The sequence below is a fragment of the Oncorhynchus mykiss genome, chromosome 4, assembly GCF_013265735.2.
Source record: "Oncorhynchus mykiss isolate Arlee chromosome 4, USDA_OmykA_1.1, whole genome shotgun sequence".
Classification (NCBI taxonomy): Eukaryota; Metazoa; Chordata; class Actinopteri; order Salmoniformes; family Salmonidae; genus Oncorhynchus; species Oncorhynchus mykiss.
The window spans coordinates 4733043-4755648 of NC_048568.1; the positions used below are offsets into that span (position 1 = coordinate 4733043).

Below are 22606 nucleotides of genomic sequence, written 5' to 3' on the forward strand. Positions count from 1 at the left end.
GGCCAATCAACAGACTCTTGGTCCCTCTTAGTATGGAAAAAAAAAGTATCAATCCCACTTTTCCAGCCTGCTGAAGGTGTGGTGGAGTGGTAAACACCACCCCTGGCTCTACCAGGGGCTTGAGGTGGTCTCCCACAGCTCTGCTTATGTCATGTATGTTATGTCTTGCTGTTCCATTTTTTGACTGCCCCTGCAACACAGAAAGAAACACATTTAGTCATATTATATAAAACACTCAAAGTAATGGATATAGAGCATCTATGACCTCAGTTACACCTGGCACCTAAATGTGACTTCTGTCATCTGATCACTCCAAGCTGCATTAGGTCTGGATGCACAAAAGTCACAATGTACTGCATTAGGTTTAGATCTGCCAGGATGGGCATTGTGTTCGGAATTTGAGTGGCCACCGAATATGCATCAGCAATGTAAAGAGATGGGGTGAATGAGTGGGGAAAAGTACATTTGACACAAATTACCTTCATAATATCAAATAAGTGCATGTGACTGAGGGAAAATGTACTTTCATACAGTCAAAAGGGGTGAGAAATTACACCAAATCAGTGGACAATTTGCACTAATGTAAATAAACATAGATGATGGAACATATTCCCTTTTTGCTGACGTGATGAACCGCTAAGGGGACATAAATATTTACCATCTAAACCATGTGTGACCTCTCACCTCTCTGCCTGTAGAAGTGTTCTTCCTAATCAGTCCCTCAACAGCTCTCTGACTGAGCTCCACCCTCACTAGGTCTTCAGAGGAGAGGAAGGCTGAGGAGGGATGGAAGGATGAATGGATCAGCCAGTCAATAAAGTGCAGAGCTGCAGTCTGACAAAATGACTATTTTATTAGTTCATTAAAGTAAATAAGGCTTTATGACTGGATCCCAGATAGCATTGACCATTGTGCATTCTTCTGTCTCTTTTACATAGCAGGTGTAAAATAAACACAGACAGACAAGTAGGCACGCAATGGATTATGGTCATTGTAGTTAATTATGTTTTATGCGCGAAACTATGTAGAATATTGGCCTGTTGGAAACTACAACTCTCTACTACATCACGCAGTTCAGTCTGGGTCTGATTTATCTCTAGATAAACTACAACTCCCTACTACATCACACAGTTCAGGCTGGATCTGATTTATCTCTAGAGAAACTACAACTTCCTACTACATCACACAGTTCAGTCTGGATCTGATGTATCGCTAGAGAAACTACAACTCTCTACTACGTCACACAGTTCAGGCTGGCTTTGATTTATCTGTAGAGAAACTACAACTCCCTACTACATAACACAGTTCAGGCTGGGTCTGATTTATCTCTGTGCAATGTTGTGAGGGAAAATCTATGTTAACCTCTTTAAGTTGATATGACTTCTAATGTGTTGAATGATCTTTTTAAGGTTGAGAAGTTTATGTGTATGTTTGTGTGGGTGTGCAACCACACACCCTCTCGACAGACAGGCCAAAGGCGCTTGCTTGCCCCAATTCGGGGAACCATTGATCTACTTCAGAGGAACTGTGTCTAGAGTGATTTCCTGTTGTTTTGATACCTCACTAGAAGACTAGAGTAACTAGCTGTTGCTACAGAACGAAATGACCAATTCACAGTTAGTCTGTCTTGTTCTCCACACACCAAGATCACGTGTTTTCTATATGCACAAGATAGTTTGACTATATAAGGCTTCTGAACTCCTTGTGTCATCGAGCTCTCGGCCTTCCACCTCAGAGAGTAGGGCTGACCAGCTACATTACTACAAATCTTATCAAATAAAGGTTGATTGTTTGAAGAAATATAAAAGTCTCTCCTGAATGGTTAGAATTTCCACCACAATGTGCAGTAGGCTTGTTCAATATCAACAACGATAGACCAGACTTTGATTTGATACTCGTACAGAATGAATGACTGCCCAGATCAACATCAGTTCACAGTCTCACCTCATACTGTATTGGAGCAGCAGCAGCTGACTGCCCAGTTCAACGTCAGTTCACCGTCTCTCCTCATACTGTATTGGAGCAGCAGCAGCTGACTGCCCAGTTCAACGTCAGTTCACCGTCTCACCTCATACTGTATTGGAGCAGCAGCAGCTGACTGCCCAGTTCAACGTCAGTTCACCGTCTCACCTCATACTGTATTGGAGCAGCAGCTGACTGCCCAGTTCAACGTCAGTTCACAGTCTCACCTCATACTGTATTGGAGCAGCAGCTGACTGCCCAGTTCAACGTCAGTTCACAGTCTCACCTCATACTGTATTGGAGCAGCAGCTGACTGCCCAGTTCAACGTCAGTTCACAGTCTCACCTCATACTGTATTGGAGCAGCAGCAGCTGACTGCCCAGTTCACCGTCTCACCTCATACGGTATTGGAGCAGCAGCAGCTGACTGCCCGGTTCAACATCAGTTCACCGTCTCACCTCATACTGTATTGGAGCAGCAGCAGCTGACTGCCCAGTTCAACATCTGTTCACCGTCTCACCTCATACTGTATTGGATCAGCAGCTGACTTGATCGTTGATGCCAATCAGCATGTTTGAATCTGAGAGTAAATAGAGCTGACTACACTCTAAAATGAAGGGTTCAACTGGAGTTGTTCTCAGATCCCCTAAGAACCGTAGGGTTCTTGGTCAATGAAAAACAGACCCAAAAGGTTCTTCAAAGAACTTGTTAGAAGGTGGGTTCATCGAGGAACCTCCGTTCTTGCTGCCCTTCTTCCGGGAACCTCGCATTTACAACTGAAAACGATGGTGACAAGTTTGGATGCGAAAACAGTTAAAAAGGTTAAGTTGGGTTGATGTTTGGCTCTGAATATGTCTCAAAATAATGTATTATAATAATATAGCATACTAATAATGAATAACGAAGACTATTATGGTTTTCTGTGAATATCTTCCATAACGTTACTATAGTTAATTAACGTAAATATTAGAAAGCCGGTTTGACGTCGGCGTTGTATGAGCTACAGTACAGTACCGTTAGTTGGCTAGCTAACGTTATGTCCTAACTAGGCACAACGAGGTTTGGATTATTTCCTCAACTATATTATTTACCAAATATTGTGTATAGTTTCCATCAAGCCAACATGGCTTTACACTCATTAACGTAAGTTTCCAATCTAGAGCAGTTCTCACTTTTGTGAGAATGAACTAGCTAACGTTAACTAACTAACTAACTAAGGATGGTGACCTGTCCAGAGGAGATGTTACAATGAACTGAATCGTCAATGGAGGTCTTCCTCTTTATATAGCCTGCTACAGCATGCAATACTATTAACTCACAAGGGGGCATAACGTTACATGGACAATACTATCCCATTTTGGAAACGTTACATGTACAATACTATCCCATTTAGGAAATGTTACATGTACAATACTATCCCATTTTGGAAACGTTACATGTACAATACTGTCCCATTTTGGAAACGTTACATGTACAATACTATCCCATTTTGGAAACGTTACATGTACAATACTATCCCATTTTGGAGACGTTACATGTACAATACTATCCCATTTTGGAGACGTTACAAGTACAATACTATCCCATTTTGGAGACGTTACATGTACAATACTATCCCATTTTGGAGACGTTACATGTACAATACTATCCCATTTTGGAAACGTTACATGTACAATACTATCCCATTTAGGAAACGTTACATGTACAATACTATCCCATTTTGGAAACGTTACATGTACAATACTATCCCATTTTGGAAACGTTACAGGTACAATACTATCCCATTTAGGAAACGTTACATGCACAATACTATCTCATTTAGGAAACGTTACATGGACAATACTATCCCATTTTGGAAACGTTACATGGACAATACTATCCCATTTTGGAAACGTTACATGTACAATACTATCCCATTTTGGAGACGTTACATGTACAATACTATCCCATTTTGGAGACGTTACAAGTACAATACTATCCTATTTTGGAAACGTTACATGTACAATACTATCCCATTTTGGAGACGTTACATGTACAATACTATCCCATTTAGGAAACGTTACATGTACAATACTATCCCATTTTGGAGACGTTACATGTACAATACTATCCCATTTTGGAGACGTTACATGTACAATACTATCCCATTTAGGAAACGTTACATGTACAATACTATCCCATTTTGGAGACGTTACATGTACAATACTATCCCATTTTGGAAACGTCACATCTACGCCCCCTTGTGGAGGGAAATTAATAGTCAAGATGGTAGCTGTAGATGGGATTCAAATGCATAATGGTATTAATACAGTGTCCAAACACAGTATTGCCACGCAGCAAAATGTTGTGTATAATCTTTCAAGTCAGCCTGATAAAATATTAAACAATTTGTGTACAAAGATATCTTGAAATGTGATATTAGGCCTGTATGGCAGTACTGTAATGGCTAGTGCTTTCTCCAATATGTTCTTCTATTTTACATTACATTGTATGTCGATGCCATTTATCTTTCAGTATTTATTTAATATATATATATATGTTTTAATGCTTGTAAGACTATTCTTCGACACATTTTCTCTTCCTTTGAAATTCTTATAGGACAGAACATGGACACAATGCAATTGGGATCAAGAAGAAGGTACATGTTGTAGGACAGCTGCATTTGAAGTGTACATTTAACCTACTTAGCAGTCAATACAAACTGAAATCTATTAGCATACACATGTGTGCAAATTATTTTTTCAGATCTTCTCAGAAAATAATTAAGTCCATGGAATGTATATAGACACAAAGAGAATTCAAGGACTAGCAGAGGTAGAGAGGCGAGGCAGGGGTGAGGACATCATCCTGCTATTTTGACAGTCCCTGAAGGACAATACAATACTTATTTTCCACCATAATTTCCAAATAAATTCATAAAAAATTCTACAATGTGATTTTCTGGATTTTTTTTCTCATTTTGTCTGTCATAGTTTAAGTGTACCTATGATGAAAATTACAGGCCTCTCTCATCTTTTTAAGTGGGAGAACTTGCACAATTGGTGGCTGACTAAATACTTTTTTGCCCCACTGTAGCTGTGTATGTGCAGATAGTTTTACTACATCAAGCCAGCTGGTAGTACCCTAGTGAGTACACACAGGAGAGAAATCTTATAGCTGTAATCAGTGTGGGAAGAGTTTATCTCCGTCAAACAGCCTGAAATCACACCAGAGAACACACCCAGGAGAGAAATCTTATAGCTGTTATCAATGTGACAAAAAATACTCTCATTCAAGTGGTCTGATTAAACATCAGAAAATACATGCAGGATATCCACAGAGTGTAGAATGACCTCCAACACCAGACCTGGGAATGATCTCCAACACCAGACCTGGGTAGTAGAACACAATGTGGAATGATCGCCAACACCAGACCTGGGTAGTAGAACACAGTGTAGAATGACCTCCAACACCAGACCTTTGTAGTAGAACACAGAGTGTAGAATGACCTCCAACACCAGAACTGGGTAGTAGAACACAGAGTGTGGAATGATCTCCAACACCAGACCTATATACAGTTGAAGTCGGAAGTTTACATACACCTTAGCCAAATACATTTAAACTCAGTTTTTCACAATTCCTGACATTTAATCCTAGTAAAAATTCCCTGTCTTAGGTCAGTTAGGATCACCACTTTATTTTTATGTGAAATGTCAGAATAATAGTAGAGAGAATTATTTAGTTCAGCTTTTATTTATTTTGTCAAATTCCCAGTGGGTCAGAAGTTTACATACACTCAATTAGTATTTGGTAGCATTGCCTTTAATTTGTTTAACTTGGGTCAAACGTTTCAGGTAGCCTTCCACAAGCTTCCCACAATAAGTTGGGTGAATTTTGGCCCATTCCTCCTGACAGAGCTGGTGTAACTGGGTCAAGTTCATAGGCCTCCTTGCTCACACACACTCTATTTATTTATTTATTTTTTATTTCACCTGGGGACAGCAAGGAGTCATCATGTCAGGTCGTCCTGGGGCATGGTCCTAGGGCTCAGGTCCTCCGAGAGAGAGAAAGAGAGAAGGAGAGAATTAGAGAACGCACACTTAGATTCACACAGGACACCGAATAGGACAGGAGAAGTACTCCAGATATAACAAACTGACCCTAGCCCCCCGACACATAAACTACTGCAGCATAAATACTGGAGGCTGAGACAGGAGGGGTCAGGAGACACTGTGGCCCCATCCGAGGAGACCCCCGGACAGGGCCAAACAGGAAGGATATAACCCCACCCACTTTGCCAAAGCACAGCCCCCACACCACTAGAGGGATATCTTCAACCACCAACTTACCATCCTGAGACAAGGCTGAGTATAGCCCAAAAAGACCTCCGCCACGGCACAACCCAAGAGGGGGGGGGGGCAACCCAGACAGGATGACCACATCAGTGATTCAACCCACTCAGGTGACGCACACCCTCCAGGGACGGCATGAGAGAGCCCCAGTAAGCCAGTGACTCAGCCCCTGTAATAGGGTTAGAGGCAGAGAATCCCAGTGGAAAGAGGGGAACCGGCCAGTCAGAGACAGCAAGGGCGGTTCGTTGCTCCAGAGCCTTTCCGTTCACCCTCCCACTCCTGGGCCAAACTACACTCAATCATATGACCCACTGAAGAGATTAGTCTTCAGTAGAGACTTAAAGGTTGAGACCGAGTTTGCGTCTCTGACATGGGTAGGCAGACCGTTCCATAAAAATGGAGCTCTTTTGGAGAAAGCCCTGCCTCCAGCTGTTTGCTTAGAAATTCTAGGGACAATTAGGAGGCCTGCGTCTTGTGACCTTAGCGTACGTGTAGGTATGTACGGCAGGACCAAATCAGAGAGATAGGTAGGAGCAAGCCCATTTAATGCTTTGTAGGTTAGCAGTAAAACCTTGAAATCAGCCCTTGCTTTGACAGGAAGCCAGTGTAGAGAGGCTAGCACTGGAGTAATATGATCAAATTTTTTGGTTCTAGTCAGGATTCTAGCAGCCGTATTTAGCACTAACTGAAGTTTATTTAGTGCTTTATCAGGGTAGCAACAGAGTTACACATGGATTAAACAAAACATACAGTTAATAATACAGTAGAAAAAAAAAAGTATATACAGTGAGTGAGTGCAAATGAGGTAAGATGAGGGAGTTAAGGCTATAAATAGGCCATGGTGGCAAAGTAATTACAATTTAGCAATTAAACACTGTAATGGCAGATGTGCAAGATGAATGTGCAAGTAGAGATACTGGGGTGCAAAGTAGCAAGATAAATAAATAAATTCAGTATGGGGATGAGGTAGATAGATGGGCTGTTTACAGATGGGCTATGTACAGGTGCAGTGATCTGTGAGCTGCTCTTTACAAATTGTCTATGGGATTGAGGTCAGCGGTTTGTGATGATCACTCCAATACCTTGACTTTGTTGTCCTTAAGCCATTTTGACACAACTTTGGAAATATGCTTGGGTTCACTGTCCTTTTGGAAGACCCGTTTGCGACCAAGCTTTAACTTCCTAACTGATGACTTGATATTGTTTAAAAATATCCACATCATTTTCTTCTCATTATGCCATCTATTTTGTGAAGTGCACCAGTCCCTCCTGCAGTAAAGCACCCCCACAACATGATGCTGCTACCCACATGCTTCACAGTTGGGATGGTGTTCTTCGGCTTGCAGGCCTCCCCCTTTTTCCTCCAAACATAACGATGGTCATTATGGCCAAACAGTTCTATTTTTCTGTCATCGGACCAAAAGACATTTCACCAAAAAGTACGATCTTTGTCCCCATGTGCAGTTGCAAACCGTAGTCTGACTTTTTTGGGGCGGTTTTTTTCCGTGGCTTCTTCCTTGCTGAGCGACCTTTCCTTGCTGTGTCGATATAGGAATTGTTTTACTGTGGATATAGATACTTTTGTACCTGTTTCCTCCAGCATCTTCACAAGGTCCTTTGCTGTTGTTCTGGGATTGATTGGCACTTTTCGCACCAAAGTACGTTCATCTCTAGGAGTCAGAACGCGTCTCCTTCCTGAGCAGTGTGAAGGCTGCGTGGTCCCATGGTGTTTATATGTGCATACTATTGCTTGTACAGATGAATGTGGTACCTTCAGGCATTTGAAAATTGCTCCCAAGGATGAACCAGACTTGTGGAGGTTTACAATTTATTTTCTGAGGTTTTGGCTGATTTCTTTTGACTTTCCCATGGTGTCAAGCAAAGAGGCAGTGAGCTTGATGGTAGGCCTTGAAATACATCCACAGGTACACCTCCAATTGACTCAAATGATGTCAATTAGCCTATCAGAAGCTTCTAAAGCCATGACAACATTTCCTGGAATTTTCCAAGCTGTTGAAAGGCACAGTCAACTTAGTGTATGTAAACTTCTGACCCACTGGAATTGTGAGACAGTGAATTATAAGTGAAATAATCTGTCTGTAAACAATTGTTGGAAAAATTACTTGTGTCATGCACAAAGTAGATGTCCTAACCGACTTGCCAAAACTATAGTTTGTTAAGAAGAAATGTGTGGACTCGTTGAAAAACTAGTTTTAATGACTCCAACCTAAGTGTATGTAAACTTCCGACTTCAACTGTACATCTACAGGATGTATTGTTACACCATGTCGGAGCACTACAGACCTAGTCTGTTGATTATATACATCTACATTATGTATTTTTACACAAAAAAATAGGGAAATTATATTATTTTATACTAATACAAATGCTCAGAAAAAGAGATTTAGTTCAACATGTAATTATCAAAAGGTAGGGGTCTGAATTATTGCCACCCATGTTTTCAATACTCCAGCACCCTCCCATTGAGAGGATAACAACACTGAAATGTTTTATGAGATTAGAGAACACATTGGGTGGGATCTTAGACCATTCCTCCATACAGAATCTCTCCAGGTCCTTGATTTATTTAGTCTGCGCTTGTGGACTGCCCTGTTCAATTCAAACCACAGGTTTTCAATGGAGTAGAAGACTGAGATGGCCATTGAAAATGTTTATTTTGTGCCCAATTAACAATTTTTTCGTGGATGTTGATGTGTCTTGCTGGAAGATCCACTTATGGCCAAGTTTCAGCCTCCTAGCAGAGAGGAAACCAGATTTTGGGCTAAAATATCCTGGTAGTGGGTGGGTAAAAGTTTGTTTCTTTATTTTATACAGTAATTTTTGCTCATCTTTATCAAGGGTATCAATAACTAGGTGCTTATTTTGATATATAGTTTATTTAACTGAATCGGAAATACAGATGTGGGGTAGATGTAGAGTTTGTTTTAAATTCTCATTAAAAATCTGAACTAATCAAACAACACTTGTTGCTCTTTGTACGTGTTGATATAATATTCATATTTAATGGAGAGGAAAAAACGTTTCCATAAACTGCTTTATACTATTCTAATTCACTGAAGAAGAAAAAAAGTGTTCCCTCCTCAACTGCGTTTCCTCCCTCCAGACAGCAGATGGCTATATATGTCTTTCAGGCGATGTTTCTAGTGTGACGTTTTATCTAGTGGACGGAACGCTTCTTCAACAACTGCAGCCACCTCGGTAGCCAACAAAGTCGGAACATTCAAGTTCTTTAGACAATTTCGTGCTTTATTTGTCACTGATTTAAACATACTTATGTGGAAACAACTAGCTACCCCGTTTAATTGAATATTTACGGTGTAAGTCAACTAGCTGGCCGGTTAAGTTAGCACTAGTCTAGTCGCTAATGCTAACTGGCTAACATCCCCGAACATGAGTTCACTAAGCTACTCTCCTCATTCTAAAGAAGAGGAGGTCTGTAAGACGGAGAAAGAAGCTCTCGTGAAAGAAGAAGAGGAAGAGAAGGATGTTACAATACAAAAACAAGTAGAGGGTGAGACTGTTACCGTGAAAGAAGAAGATCAAGACGTTACAGTCAAAGACGCCTTCAGGGTGAAAGAGGAGGAGGATGTTACTGTGAAAGAAAAGGAGGAAGATGCAGTTTTGGGAGTGGAGGATGAAGTGAAAGAAGAGGAAGACATTTTTGGAATGAAGGATGAAGAGGGGGAGATCACTGTCACATTAGAGGAGGACGAAGAAGAGAAGACTGGAGATCTGATTAACACCAGTAAATACAGTGAGTACTATCTTAACAGGGGCACAAATTCTGCAGTTGTTGAACTAATGTGTATAAACACACTAAAGGGAAACAGATAAGTGTTTTGAGCAAAATAGTGTTTTTTTACAACTGCAAACTTGAAGGAGTGAGTGTCATAGTAAGGAGTTGGCTTGATGGGAAGTCGTGATGTCATCCAATAGGCGACAGATCTTCATGTGAATATTCATAATTATTTTTAAAATCCTTCATGTTCTGTCAAGTTGGTTGTTTATCATTGCTAGAAAGCCATTTTCAAGTCTTGCCATAGACTTTCAAGACGATTTAAGTCCAAACTGTATCTAGGCCACTCAAGACATTCAATGTCATCTTGGTAAGCTGCTCCAGTGTAGATTTGGCCTTGTTGTTTATGTTATTTTCCTGTTCCTACAGTTTTTTGTATTCAGATCTCTGAAATGCACTCTACTTATGTAACATTTAGTGTCTCCTTATATTATGCTGGGAAAACAGTTTTCATGGGCACAGAAATCCTAAATAATTTCAGAGTTTGCTCAATCCAATGGTTTTAACCGAGTGTCTCCTTAACTTTATTGACAACACCCAAGTCGATACTGTCATTAACGTGGTTCTTCAATAATTACACACAATTCTTAATATTGTAGCTGTTTAGTTACAGTCACATGTTCAACTATCATCAGCTGATCCAGGAAATAATTTTCTGAATGCCAGTTGAATGCAAACATCACGACATGCAACAACAACCAAAGTGAATCTTCGTTCATTACTCTGGTAAAGACAGTTATGCTGTGCTCCACATTGGCTCCAACATCCCTTACAAATTGATGTTTATAATGTTATTGTCTGCTTGATTTACAGTCGGGTCTCATTAGTCTGTTTGGACACAGAGATACTTAGCTCATAATGTGTAGAGAACTGTTCCTTGATAGATAGGCTATTGTACAACACACAGAGCTATTTTCCTTTATTCAGGACATTTAGAATGACTACACATTACAGAGTAGCCTAGTGGGATTATTCACAAAATGATCTGGTGATCAGGTTATGAAATGTCATGACAAAGACATTTTAGTTTCCATGTTTCACCTGAAATATTAAATTATTTATAGTCCGAGGTCCATGTTGTTGTTGTTAGGTGAAGTTATGTGTCCTACAGCAGGCCTGTGTTGTTAGGTGAAGTTATGTGTCCTACAGCAGGCCTGTGTTGTTAGGTGAAGTTATGGGTCCTTCTACTGTAGATCTGTGGGTCAGCAGGTCTGTGTTGTTAGGTGAAGTTATGGTCCTACAGTAGGTCTATGTTGTTGTTAGACCTACTGTAGGACCCATAACTTAATCTAACAACAACATAGACCTACTGTTGCACCCATAACTTCATCTATGTTGTTGTTAGGTGAAGGTGTGGGTCCTACAGTGGGTGTATGGCAGGTATCCCCAAACTGGAGTATGCCGTGAGGGGTACGCCAAATAAAAATGTGATTCACATTTTTAAAAATTAACAAATAATACATTTTCTTCACATTATCAAACAGCCTGTTTATATTTTCCAACCGGGTGATGTTTTTTTCTTACCTAGGTAGCCTCGTTTCACTTCCAAAAATGAAATTCAATCATCTCATGTTCAGCGAAATAACAACACAATGTCATACAGGTAGCCCAGTCAAATAATTATAATCTAATCACATTAACCATTAGTCTCTCGCGGGAATTTCACTAACGGTCCGTATGTAGCGAAACGTAGCTGCTTCTCATGTTGGTATCTGTACTGATGGCGCAGGAGACATAGTGGAGTGGTAACGCGCGAGCAAGCAGTTGCTCCCGACGCCACTTGGGTACACTGCAACATCCACCGAAAGGCTCTTGCTGCCAAGGGAATGCCTGACAGCTTGAAATGCTTTTTGGGCACAACAGTGAAAATGGTTAACTTTGTTAAAGCAAGGCCCCTGAATTTGCGTGTATTTTTTGCACTATGCAATGATATGGGCAGCAACCATGTAACGCTTTTACAACACACTGGTTATCAAGGGGCAAAGTATTGACGTGTTTTTTTAAACTGAGAGGCGAGCTTAAAGTTTTCTTTACTGACCATAATTTTCACTTGTCTGACCTCTTGCATGATGACAAGTTTCTCACAAGACTGGCCTATCTGGGTGATGTTTTTTTCTCGCCTGAATGATCTTAATCTAGGATTACAGTTACTCTCCGCAACCATATTCAATGTGCGGGACAAAATTGAAGCTATGATTAAGAAGTAGGAGCTCTTCTCGGTCTGCATTAACAAGGACAACACACAGGTCTTTTCATCATTGTATGATTTTTTTGTGTGCAAATGAACTCAAGTTTACGGACAATGTCAAATGTGATAGTGAAGCGCCTGAGTGAGTTGGGTGCGCAATTACGCAGGTACTTTCCCGACACGGATAACACAAACAACTGGATTCGTTATCCCTTTCATGCCCTGCCTCCAGTCCACTTACTGAAATCTGAACAAGATAACCTCATCGAAATTGCAACAAGTGGTTCTGTGAAAATGTTATTTAATCAGAAGCCAGTGACAGATTTCTGGATTGGGCTGCGCTCAGAGTATCCTGCCTTGGCAAACCGTGCTGTTAAGACACTGATGCCCTTTGCAACCATGTGCCTATGTGAGAGTGGATTCTCTGCCCTCACTAGCATGAAAACGAAATACAGGCACAGACTGTGTGTGGAAAATGATTTAAGACTGAGACTCTCTCCAATACAACCCAACATTGCAGAGTTATGTGCATCCTTTCAAGCACACCCTTCTCATTAACCTGTGGTGAGTTATTCACAAATTTCAATGAACAAAGAAGGTTTTATATGTAAGATAATTAAATGAAGAGCAAAATTATTGATTATATTATTATTTGTACCCTATTCCTATAAGAGCTCTGTCAATTTCCACAAGCCGGGTTGTGACAAAGTTATGTTTAATAAATGTATGTATAGTGTGTGTGTGTGTGTGTGTGTGTGTCTGGCAGGCTTACAATGATGGCAAAAAACAATATTTGAGTGTGCTGACCCTGGTGCTAGAGGGGGTACGCAGCTGGAGCTTTCCTCATTAGCAGGAGTTTCTATAACCAAATTGCCCTCATGTTGCAATTTTAACAAACACAGAAAGGGGTCGATATTGGAGACCAAAAGTCATCTGGCACACTGCTTAGGGGTTCAGCAACTTTAACTTATTTCTAGCCTACAATCATCGATGTTACTACTAATGTGAAAACAAGACAAAATATGACTTGTTGCTCACTTGACTGTCTTAAGACAATTGTCAAATAATTTAACAGACGTCAATTGTTGTACAACTTCATGGGTACGCTCTGGGCATCACCTTTTACCTCAAACAGTGGATTTCTGCTGTTCTGAGTCTTTAACCATCTGTCTGACTTTGTCGTTCACACAGGAGAGAGACGGGACTATCATGGATCCTCTGGGGAGCTTCAACAACATCATGATGCTGACGAGGCAGAGAAGAGTCTCTCCAGATCAGAACTTCTCAAGAAACACCAGCAGAGACCCACAGGAAAGAAACCTCACTGCTGCTCTGACTGTGGGAAACATTGCAAATCTTCATCAGAACTTAAAAAACACCAGAGAACACACACAGGAGAGAAGCCTTATAGCTGTGATCAATGTGGGAAGAGTTTTACTAATTCAAGTAATCTGAAAACACACCAGAGAACACACACAGGAGAGCAGCCTTACAGCTGTGATCAGTGTGGCAAGAGTTTTACTCAGTTATGTAACCTGGTATCACACCAGAGAACACACACAGGAGAGAAACCTTACAGCTGTGATCAGTGTGGCAAGGGTTTTGCTCAGTCAAGTAGCCTGGTATCACACCAGAGAACACACACAGGAGAGCAGCCATATAGCTGTGATCAGTGTGGCAAGGGTTTTACTCGGTCAACCAACCTAGTATCACACCAGAGAACACACACAGGAGAGCAGCCTTATAGCTGTGATCAATGTGGCAAGGGTTTTATTAATTCAAGAAACCTGGTAACACACCAGAGAACACACACAGGAGAGAAGCCATATAGCTGTGAGCAATGTGGGAAAAGCTTTTCTCGGATAGGATACCTTAAAGGACACCAGAGAACACACACAGGACAGAAGCCTTATAGCTGTGATCAGTGTGGCAAGAGTTTTACTCAGTCAAGCAAGCTGCTATCACACCAGAGAACACACACAGGAGGGCAGTCATTTAGCTGTGAGCAATGTGGGAAAAGCTTTTCTCGGATTGGACACCTTAAAGGACACCAGAGAACACACACAGGAGAGAAACCTTATAGCTGTAATCAATGTGGGAAGAGTTTTACTCATTCAAGTAATCTGAAAACTCACCAGAGAACACACACAGGAGAGAAGCCTTACAGCTGTGATCAGTGTGGCAAGAGTTTTACTCAGTCAAGCAACCTGGTATCACACCAGAGAACACACACAGAAGAGCAGTCATTTAGCTGTGAGCAATGTGGGGAAAACTTTTCTCAAGGAGAAAGCCTTAAAGAGCACCAGAGAATACACACAGGAGAGAAGGCTTATACAGTGCCTTGCGAAAGTATTCGGCCCCCTTGAACTTTGCGACCTTTTGCCAAATTTCAGGCTTCAAACATAAAGATATAAAGCTGTATTTTTTGTGAAGAATCAACAACAAGTGGGACACAATCATGAAGTGGAACGACATTTATTGGATATTTCAAACTTTTTTAACAAATCAAAAACTGAAAAATTGGGCGTGCAAAATTATTCAGCCCCCTTAAGTTAATACTTTGTAGCGCCACCTTTTTCTGCGATTACAGCTGTAAGTCGTTTGGGGTATGTCTCTATCAGTTTTGCACATCGAGAGACTGAAATTTTTTCCCATTCTTCCTTGCAAAACAGCTCGAGCTCAGTGAGGTTGGATGGAGAGCATTTGTGAACAGCAGTTTTCAGTTCTTTCCACAGATTCTCGATTGGATTCAGGTCTGGACTTTGACTTGGCCATTCTAACACCTGGATATGTTAATTTTTGAACCATTACATTGTAGATTTTGCTTTATGTTTTGGATCATTGTCTTGTTGGAAGACACATCTCCGTCCCAGTCTCAGGTCTTTTGCAGACTCCATCAGGTTTTCTTCCAGAATGGTCCTGTATTTGGCTCCATCCATCTTCCCATCAATTTTAACCATCTTCCCTGTCCCTGCTGAAGAAAAGCAGGCCCAAACCATGATGCTGCTGCCACCACCATGTTTGACAGTGGGGATGGTGTGTTCAGCTGTGTTGCTTTTACGCCAAACATAACGTTTTGCATTGTTGCCAAAAAGTTCAATTTTGGTTTCATCTGACCAGAGCACCTTCTTCCACATGTTTGGTGTGTCTCCCAGGTGGCTTGTGGCAAACTTTAAACAACACTTTTTATGGATATCTTTAAGAAATGGCTTTCTTCTTGCCACTCTTCCATAAAGGCCAGATTTGTGCATTATACGACTGATTGTTGTCCTATGGACAGAGTCTCCCACCTCAGCTGTAGATCTCTGCAGTTCATCCAGAGTGATCATGGGCCTCTTGGCTGCATCTCTGATCAGTCTTCTCCTTGTATGAGCTGAAAGTTTAGAGGGACGGCCAGGTCTTGGTAGATTTGCAGTGGTCTGATACTCCTTCCATTTCAATATTATCGCTTGCACAGTGCTCCTTGGGATGTTTAAAGCTTGGGAAATCTTTTTGTATCCAAATCCGGCTTTAAACTTCTTCACAACAGTATCTCGGACCTGCCTGGTGAGTTCCTTGTTCTTCATGATGCTCTCTGCACTTTTGACGGACCTCTGAGACTATCACAGTGCAGGTGCATTTATACGGAGACTTGATTACACACAGGTGGATTGTATTTATCATCATTGGTCATTTAGGTCAACATTGGATCATTCAGAGATCCTCACTGAACTTCTGGAGAGAGTTTGTTGCACTGAAAGTAAAGGGGCTGAATAATTTTGCACGCCCAATTTTTCAGTTTTTGATTTGTTAAAAAAGTTTGAAATATCTAATAAATGTCGTTCCACTTCATGATGGTGTCCCACTTGTTGTTGATTCTTCACAAAAAAATACAGTTTTATATATTTATGTTTGAAGCCTGAAATGTGGCAAAAGGTTGCAAAGTTCAAGGGGGCCGAATACTTTCGCAAGGCACTGTAGCTGTGATCAATGTGGCAAGAGATACTCTCATTCAAGTGGTCTGATTAAACATCAGAAAATACATGCAGGATATCCACAGAGTGTAGAATGACCTCAAACACTAGACCTGGGAATGCTCTCCAACACCAGACCTGGGTAGTAGAACACAGAGTGTGGAATGACCAACACCAGACCTATATACAGTGGGGCAAAAAAGTATTTAGTCAGCCACCAATTGTGCAAGTTCTCCCACTTAAAAAGATGAGAGGCCTGTAATTTTCATCATAGGTACACTTCAACTATGACAGACAAAATGAGAAAAGAAAATCCTGAAAATCACATTGTAGGATTTTTATGAATTTATTTGCAAATTATGGTGGAAATTAAGTGTTTGGTCACCTACAAACAAGCAAGATTTCTGGCTCTCACAGACCTGTAACTTCTTTAAGAGGCTCCTCTGTCCTCCACTCGTTACCTGTATTAATGGCACCTGTTTGAACTTGTTATCAGTATAAAAGACACCTGTCCACAACCTCAAACAGTCACACTTCAAACTCCACTATGGCCAAGACCAAAGAGCTGTCAAAGGACAGCAGAAAAAAAAATGTAGACCTGCACCAGGCTGGGAAGACTGAATCTGCAATAGGTAAGCAGTTTGGTTTGAAGAAATCAACTGTGGGAGCAATTATTAGGAAATGGAAGACATACAAGACCACTAATAATCTCCATCGATCTGGGGCTCCACGCAAGATCTCACCCTGTGGGGTCAAAATGATCACAAGAACGGTGAGCAAAAATCCCAGAACCACACGGGGGGACCTAGTGAATGACCTGCAGAGAGCTGGGACCAAAGTAACAAAGCCTACCATCAGTAACACACTACGCCGCCAGGGACTCAAATCCTGCAGTGCCAGACGTGTCCCCCTTTTTAAGCCAGTACATGTCCAGGCCCGTCTGAAGTTTGCTAGAGAGCATTTAGATGATCCAGAAGAAGATTGGGAGAATGTCATATGGTCAGATGAAACCAAAATATGACTTTTTGGTAAAAATTCAACTCGTCGTGTTTGGAGGACAGGTCTACAAAGAATGCTGAGTTGCATCCAAAGAACACCATACCTACTGTGAAGCATGGGGGTGGAAACATCATGCTTTGGGGCTGTTTTTCTGCAAAGGGACCAGGACGACTGATCTGTGTAAAGGAAAGAATAAATGGGACCATGTATCGTGATATTTTGAGTGAAAACCTCCTTCCATCAGCAAAGGCATTGAAGATGAAATGTGGCTGGGTCTTTCAGCATGACAATGATCCCAAACACACCGCCCGGGCAACAAAGGAGTGGCTTCGTAAGAAGCATTTCAAGGTCCTGGAGTGGCCTTGCCAGTCTCCAGATCTCAACCCCATAGAAAATCTTTGGAGGGAGTTGAAAGTCCGTGTTGCCCAGCAACATCCCCAAAACATCACTGCTCTAGAGGAGATCTGCATGGAGGAATGGGCCAAAATGGCAGCAACAGTGTGTGAAGACTTACAGAAAACGTTTGACCTCTGTCATTGCCAACAAAGGGTATATAACAAAAGTATTGAGATAAACTTTTGTTATTGACCAAATATTCATTTTCCACCATAATTTGCAAATAAATTCATAAAAAATCCTACAATGTGATTTTCTGGATTTTTTTAAATAATTGTGTCTGTCATAGTTGAAGTGTACCTATGATGAAAATTGCAGGCCTCATCTTTTTAAGTGGGAGAACTTGCACAATTGGTGGCTGACTAAATACTTTTTTGCCCCACTGTACATCAAATCACATTTTATTTGTCACATACAGTTGTTATTGCGGGTGTAGCGAAATGCTTGTGTTTCTAGCTCCAACAGTCCAGTAATATCTAACAAGTAATATCTAACAATTCACACAATCTAAAGGAATTTAATTAAGAATATATAAATATTTGGGTGAGCAATGTCAGAGCGGCATAGTCTAAGATACAGTAGAATAGGATAGAATCTAGTCTGTTCATTATATACATCTACATGATGTGTTGTTACACCATGTAGGAGCAGTGTAGACCTAGTCTGTTCATTATATACATCTACGTTATGTATTGTTACGCCATGTAGCAGCAGTATGGAGGTACAGTGGGGGACAATTGTTGACACCCTTGATAAAGATAAGATAAATTACTCTATAAAATAAAGAGTTCAAATACTAAGCTATATTGTATGTAAAAAAAATCAAGGGAAATTATATTATTTTATACTAGTACAATTGCCCAGAGACAGAGATTTAGTTGAACGTGTAATTCTCAAAAGGAATGGGTCTGAATTATTGCCACCCATGTTTTCAATTTTCCAGCACCTTCCCCTTGTGGGGATAACGACATTCAAATGTTTTATGAGATTGGAGAACACATTGGGTGGGATCCTAGACCATTCCTCCAAACATAATCTCTCCAGGTCCTTGATTTATTTAGTCTGCGCTTGTGGACTGCCCTGTTCAATTCAAACCACAGGTTTTCAATGGAGTAGAAGACTGAGATGGCCATTGAAAATGTTTATTTTGTGCCCAATGAACAATTTTTTCGTGGATGTTGATCTGTCTTGCTGGAAAATCCACTTATGGCCAACTTTCATTCTGCTAGCAGAGAGGTAACCAGGTTTTGGGCTAAAATATCCTGGTAGTGGGTAAAGTTTATTTATTTTATACAGTAATTTTTGCTCATCTTTATCAAGGGTATCAATAACCATGTGCTTATTTTGATATCTAGTTATTTGAGTCAGAAATGCAGATGTGGAGTAGATGTAGAGTTGGTTTTAAATTATCATAAAAAATCTGAACTAATAAAACAACACTTGTTGCTCTTTGTACGTGTTGATATAATATTCATATTTAATGGAGAGGAAAAAACGTTTCCATAAACTGCTTTATACTATTCTAATTCAATGAAGAAGAAAGAAAATGTTCCCTGCATTTCCTCCCTCCAGACAGCAGATGGCGATATGTGTCTTTCAGGCGATGTTTCTAGTGTGACGTTTTATCTAGTGGATGGAACGCTTCTTCAACAACTGCAGCCACCTCGGTAGCCAACAAAGTCGGAACATTCAAGTTCTTTAGACAATTTCGTGCTTTATTTGCCACTGATTTAAACATACGTATGTGGAAACAACTAGCTACCCCGTTTAATTTAATATTTACGGTGTAAGTCAACTAGCTGGCCGGTTAAGTTAGCACTAGTCTAGTCGCTAATTCTAACTGGCTAACATCCCCGAACATGAGTTCACTAAGCTACTCTCCTCATTCTATAGAAGAGGAGGTCTGCTGGACGGAGAAAGAGGCTCTCGAGGAAGAGAAGGATGTTACAATACAAAAACAAGTAGAGGGTGAGACTGTTACGTGAAAGAAGAAGATCAAGACGTTACAGTCAAAGACGCCTTCAGGGTGAAAGGGGAGGAGGATGTTACTGTGAAAGAAAAGGAGGAAGATGCCGTTTTGGGAGTGGAGGATGAAGTGAAAGAAGAGGAAGACGTTTTTGGAATGAAGGATGAAGAGGGGGAGATCACTGTCACATTAGAGGAGGACGAAGAAGAGAAGACTGGAGATCTGATTAACACCAGTAAATACAGTGAGTACTATCTTAACAGGGGCACAAATTCTGCAGTTGTTGAACTAATGTGTATAAACACACTAAAGGGAAAGTGTCTGCAAACTTGGAGTGAGTGATGTCATAGTAAGGCATTCAAGGAGTTGGCTTGATTGGAAGTCGTGATGTCATCCAATAGGCGACAGATCATCATGTGAATATTCATAATTCTTTTTAAAATCCTTCATGTTCTGTCAAGTTGGTTGTTGACCATTTTTGCTCCAGGCAGAGATATTACATCCATAATTAGCGTTTTTTTATTAGCAGGGATGAGTTTCTACAACCAAATTGCATGTGTATCGCCATCGTGCGCCAATTTTAGCCAACACAGAAAGGGGCCTATATTGGAGACCAAAAGTTTTCCGGCGCACTGCTTACACGGAACCCAAACCGGCTGCGCGTGTGCGCCATCGTGCATAAATGTATTTTGTTCCCCCACACCAAACGTGACCACAACACGCAGGTTAAAATATCAAAACAAACTGAACCAATTATATTATTTTGGGGACACATAGAGAAGCATTGAACATGTATGCCAATTTAGCTATTTAATTTGTCCTGGGATATAAACATTGAGTTGTTATTTTACCTGAAATGCACAGGGTCCTCTACTCCACCAATTAATCCACACATAAACGGTCAACCGAATTGTTTCTAGTCATCTCTCTTCCTTCCAGGCTTGTTCTTCTCTTGACTTTATATTGCAATTGGCAACTTTCATAAATTAGGTTCATTAACGCCACAGACCTTGTTCGTCGTTCAGTCACCCATGTGGGTATAAGCAATGAGGAGATGGCACATGGGGACCTGCTTCTATAAACCAATAAGAAGATGCGAGAGGCAGGACTTGCAGCGCGATCTGCATCACAAATAGAACTGACATCTATTTTAGCCCTTAGCAACATAGACGCTCGTTGGCACGTGCAATCAGTGTGGTTGCAATAATTGAATAATATAGATTTCTAACTTTATTTTGCAATGCTCGCGCACGCCTGTTAGTCAGCCTGTTAGGATTTCAACAACTTTAATAACTTACTACTAATGTGAAAACAAGACAAAATATGACTATTGTTTCTAACTTGACTGTCTTAATTGTCAAATTTAACAGACGTCAATTGTTGTACAACTTCATGGGTATGCTCTGGGCATCATCTTTTACCTCAAACAGTGGATTTCTGTGTTGTTGGCATTTAGCCATCTTTCTGACTTTGTGATTCACACAGGACAGAGACGGGACTATCGTGGATCCTAAACAACGTCATGATGCTGACGAGGCAGAGAAGAGTCTCTCCAGATCAGAACTTCTCAAGAAACACCAGCAGAGACCCACAGGGAAAAAATTGAACTGCTGCTCTAACTGTGGGATATGTTTCATAAGATCAAATTCACTAAAAGTACACCTGAGAATTCACACTGGAGGGAAATCTCACTGCTGCCCTGACTGTGGGAAAAAATTCAATTCTTTAGTAGACCATAAAATAATTCACACTGGAGAGAAACCTTTTGGCTGTGATCACTGTGGGAAGAGTTTTCTTCGGCTACAAACCCTGAAAACACAGCAGAGAATACACACTGGAGAGAAACATTATAGCTGTAATCAATGTGGGAAGAGTTTTTCTCAGCCAGACAGCCTGAATATACACAAGCAGAAACACAGGAGAGAAACTTTATAGCTGTAGTCAATGTGTGAAGGGTTTTACTCCATCTAGCCAGCTGACTTTACACCAGAGAACACACACAGGAGATAAATCTCATAGCTGTAATCAATGTGGGAAGAGAGACACTGGTAAAAGATCTCTGATCAAACATCAGAAAATACATGGATTTGTTTCATGATATCAATGAAATAATGTCACAATGTAGAGTATTTTAATGATGTCACAACGTAGAAGCCTAAACGTTTTTTGTTCTGTTGATTTCAGCTATGGATTTTAGCCTCAGGGGAAACATCCAGGCTCTGAATTGAAAGAGTACTATTTATGAGATTTAACAAAAAGTGACGAACAAAAAAAAGAGTTGTGTTACAACTACAATGTTGGTGACACACTTGAATCAAAATGCAACACTTCAAAATGTAGCTAGCTGTTTTCTACAAATTGTCCTCTAACCAGGGATGTACACATTATTCCCAGATTCCGTGTGGTTTTTGAGCTGTTAGTTTTAACAGGACATCCAACCTCATCTCCCTCCTCTCGCACAAACTATTTTAGCATTATATTGATGAGTGATGACAAATAAGTGTTGCGTTCCTTTGTTTAGCGACCCCTACATTTAAATGCATCACTCCAAAATGTAGCTGACTGTCTTCTGCAGGTTGTCCTCTAATCAGTGAGGTAAAAGATATCTCCCATTTCCATGTGTTTTTTTAGTTTCAACAACACGTACAACCTGATTTCCCCCCTAATCGATATCAGTGATTTATTGCTGATTTATCCCAAACTGTTTCTGCATATTGGTTATTGATTTGGACATGTTAAAACTGTGTTTTGACATTGGGCTATCCCACCTAGCAAAATGTAATTGAAAAGACGTTGAAATAAGACTGCAATCAAATATTCGATATTTACATTTCATGTAACATTTAGTAATGGTAATTATTTATGCAACCAAATTATAATTTTTTGGTACAATTATATTAACTTTGTTGCCCTTATTTTAGAATATCAGGGTTCATTCTCAGATGTGCCAACCCAAAGGTACTAGAGCATGACATTGGGGACTGGGCCTCGATC

At 40.6% G+C, this 22606-nt stretch overlaps 1 protein-coding gene across 1 annotated transcript; it reads left to right on the forward strand.

Annotated features, from left to right (window-relative positions):
• The first annotated feature begins 9474 nt into the window (after nt 1–9474).
• On the forward strand, nt 9475–14714 carry LOC118936459 (zinc finger protein 436-like). The gene is made up of 3 exons (XM_036975451.1): nt 9475–10068; nt 13490–13545; nt 13588–14714. Exons 1-3 carry the CDS (start codon nt 9705–9707, stop codon nt 14662–14664), a joined length of 1497 nt encoding a protein of 498 aa, XP_036831346.1. The 5' UTR covers nt 9475–9704; the 3' UTR covers nt 14665–14714.
• The last annotated feature ends 7892 nt before the right edge of the window (nt 14715–22606 follow it).

Bases quoted from the DNA above. Each gene is read 5' to 3' on its own strand.
- LOC118936459 (XM_036975451.1), top strand. From the start codon at position 9,705: ATGAGTTCACTAAGCTACTCTCCTCATTCTAAAGAAGAGGAGGTCTGT. The intron at 10,069-13,489 runs GTGAGTACTATC...TCGTTCACACAG, and splicing joins GATTAACACCAGTAAATACA to GAGAGAGACGGGACTATCAT. The intron at 13,546-13,587 runs GACGAGGCAGAG...GAACTTCTCAAG, and splicing joins TTCAACAACATCATGATGCT to AAACACCAGCAGAGACCCAC.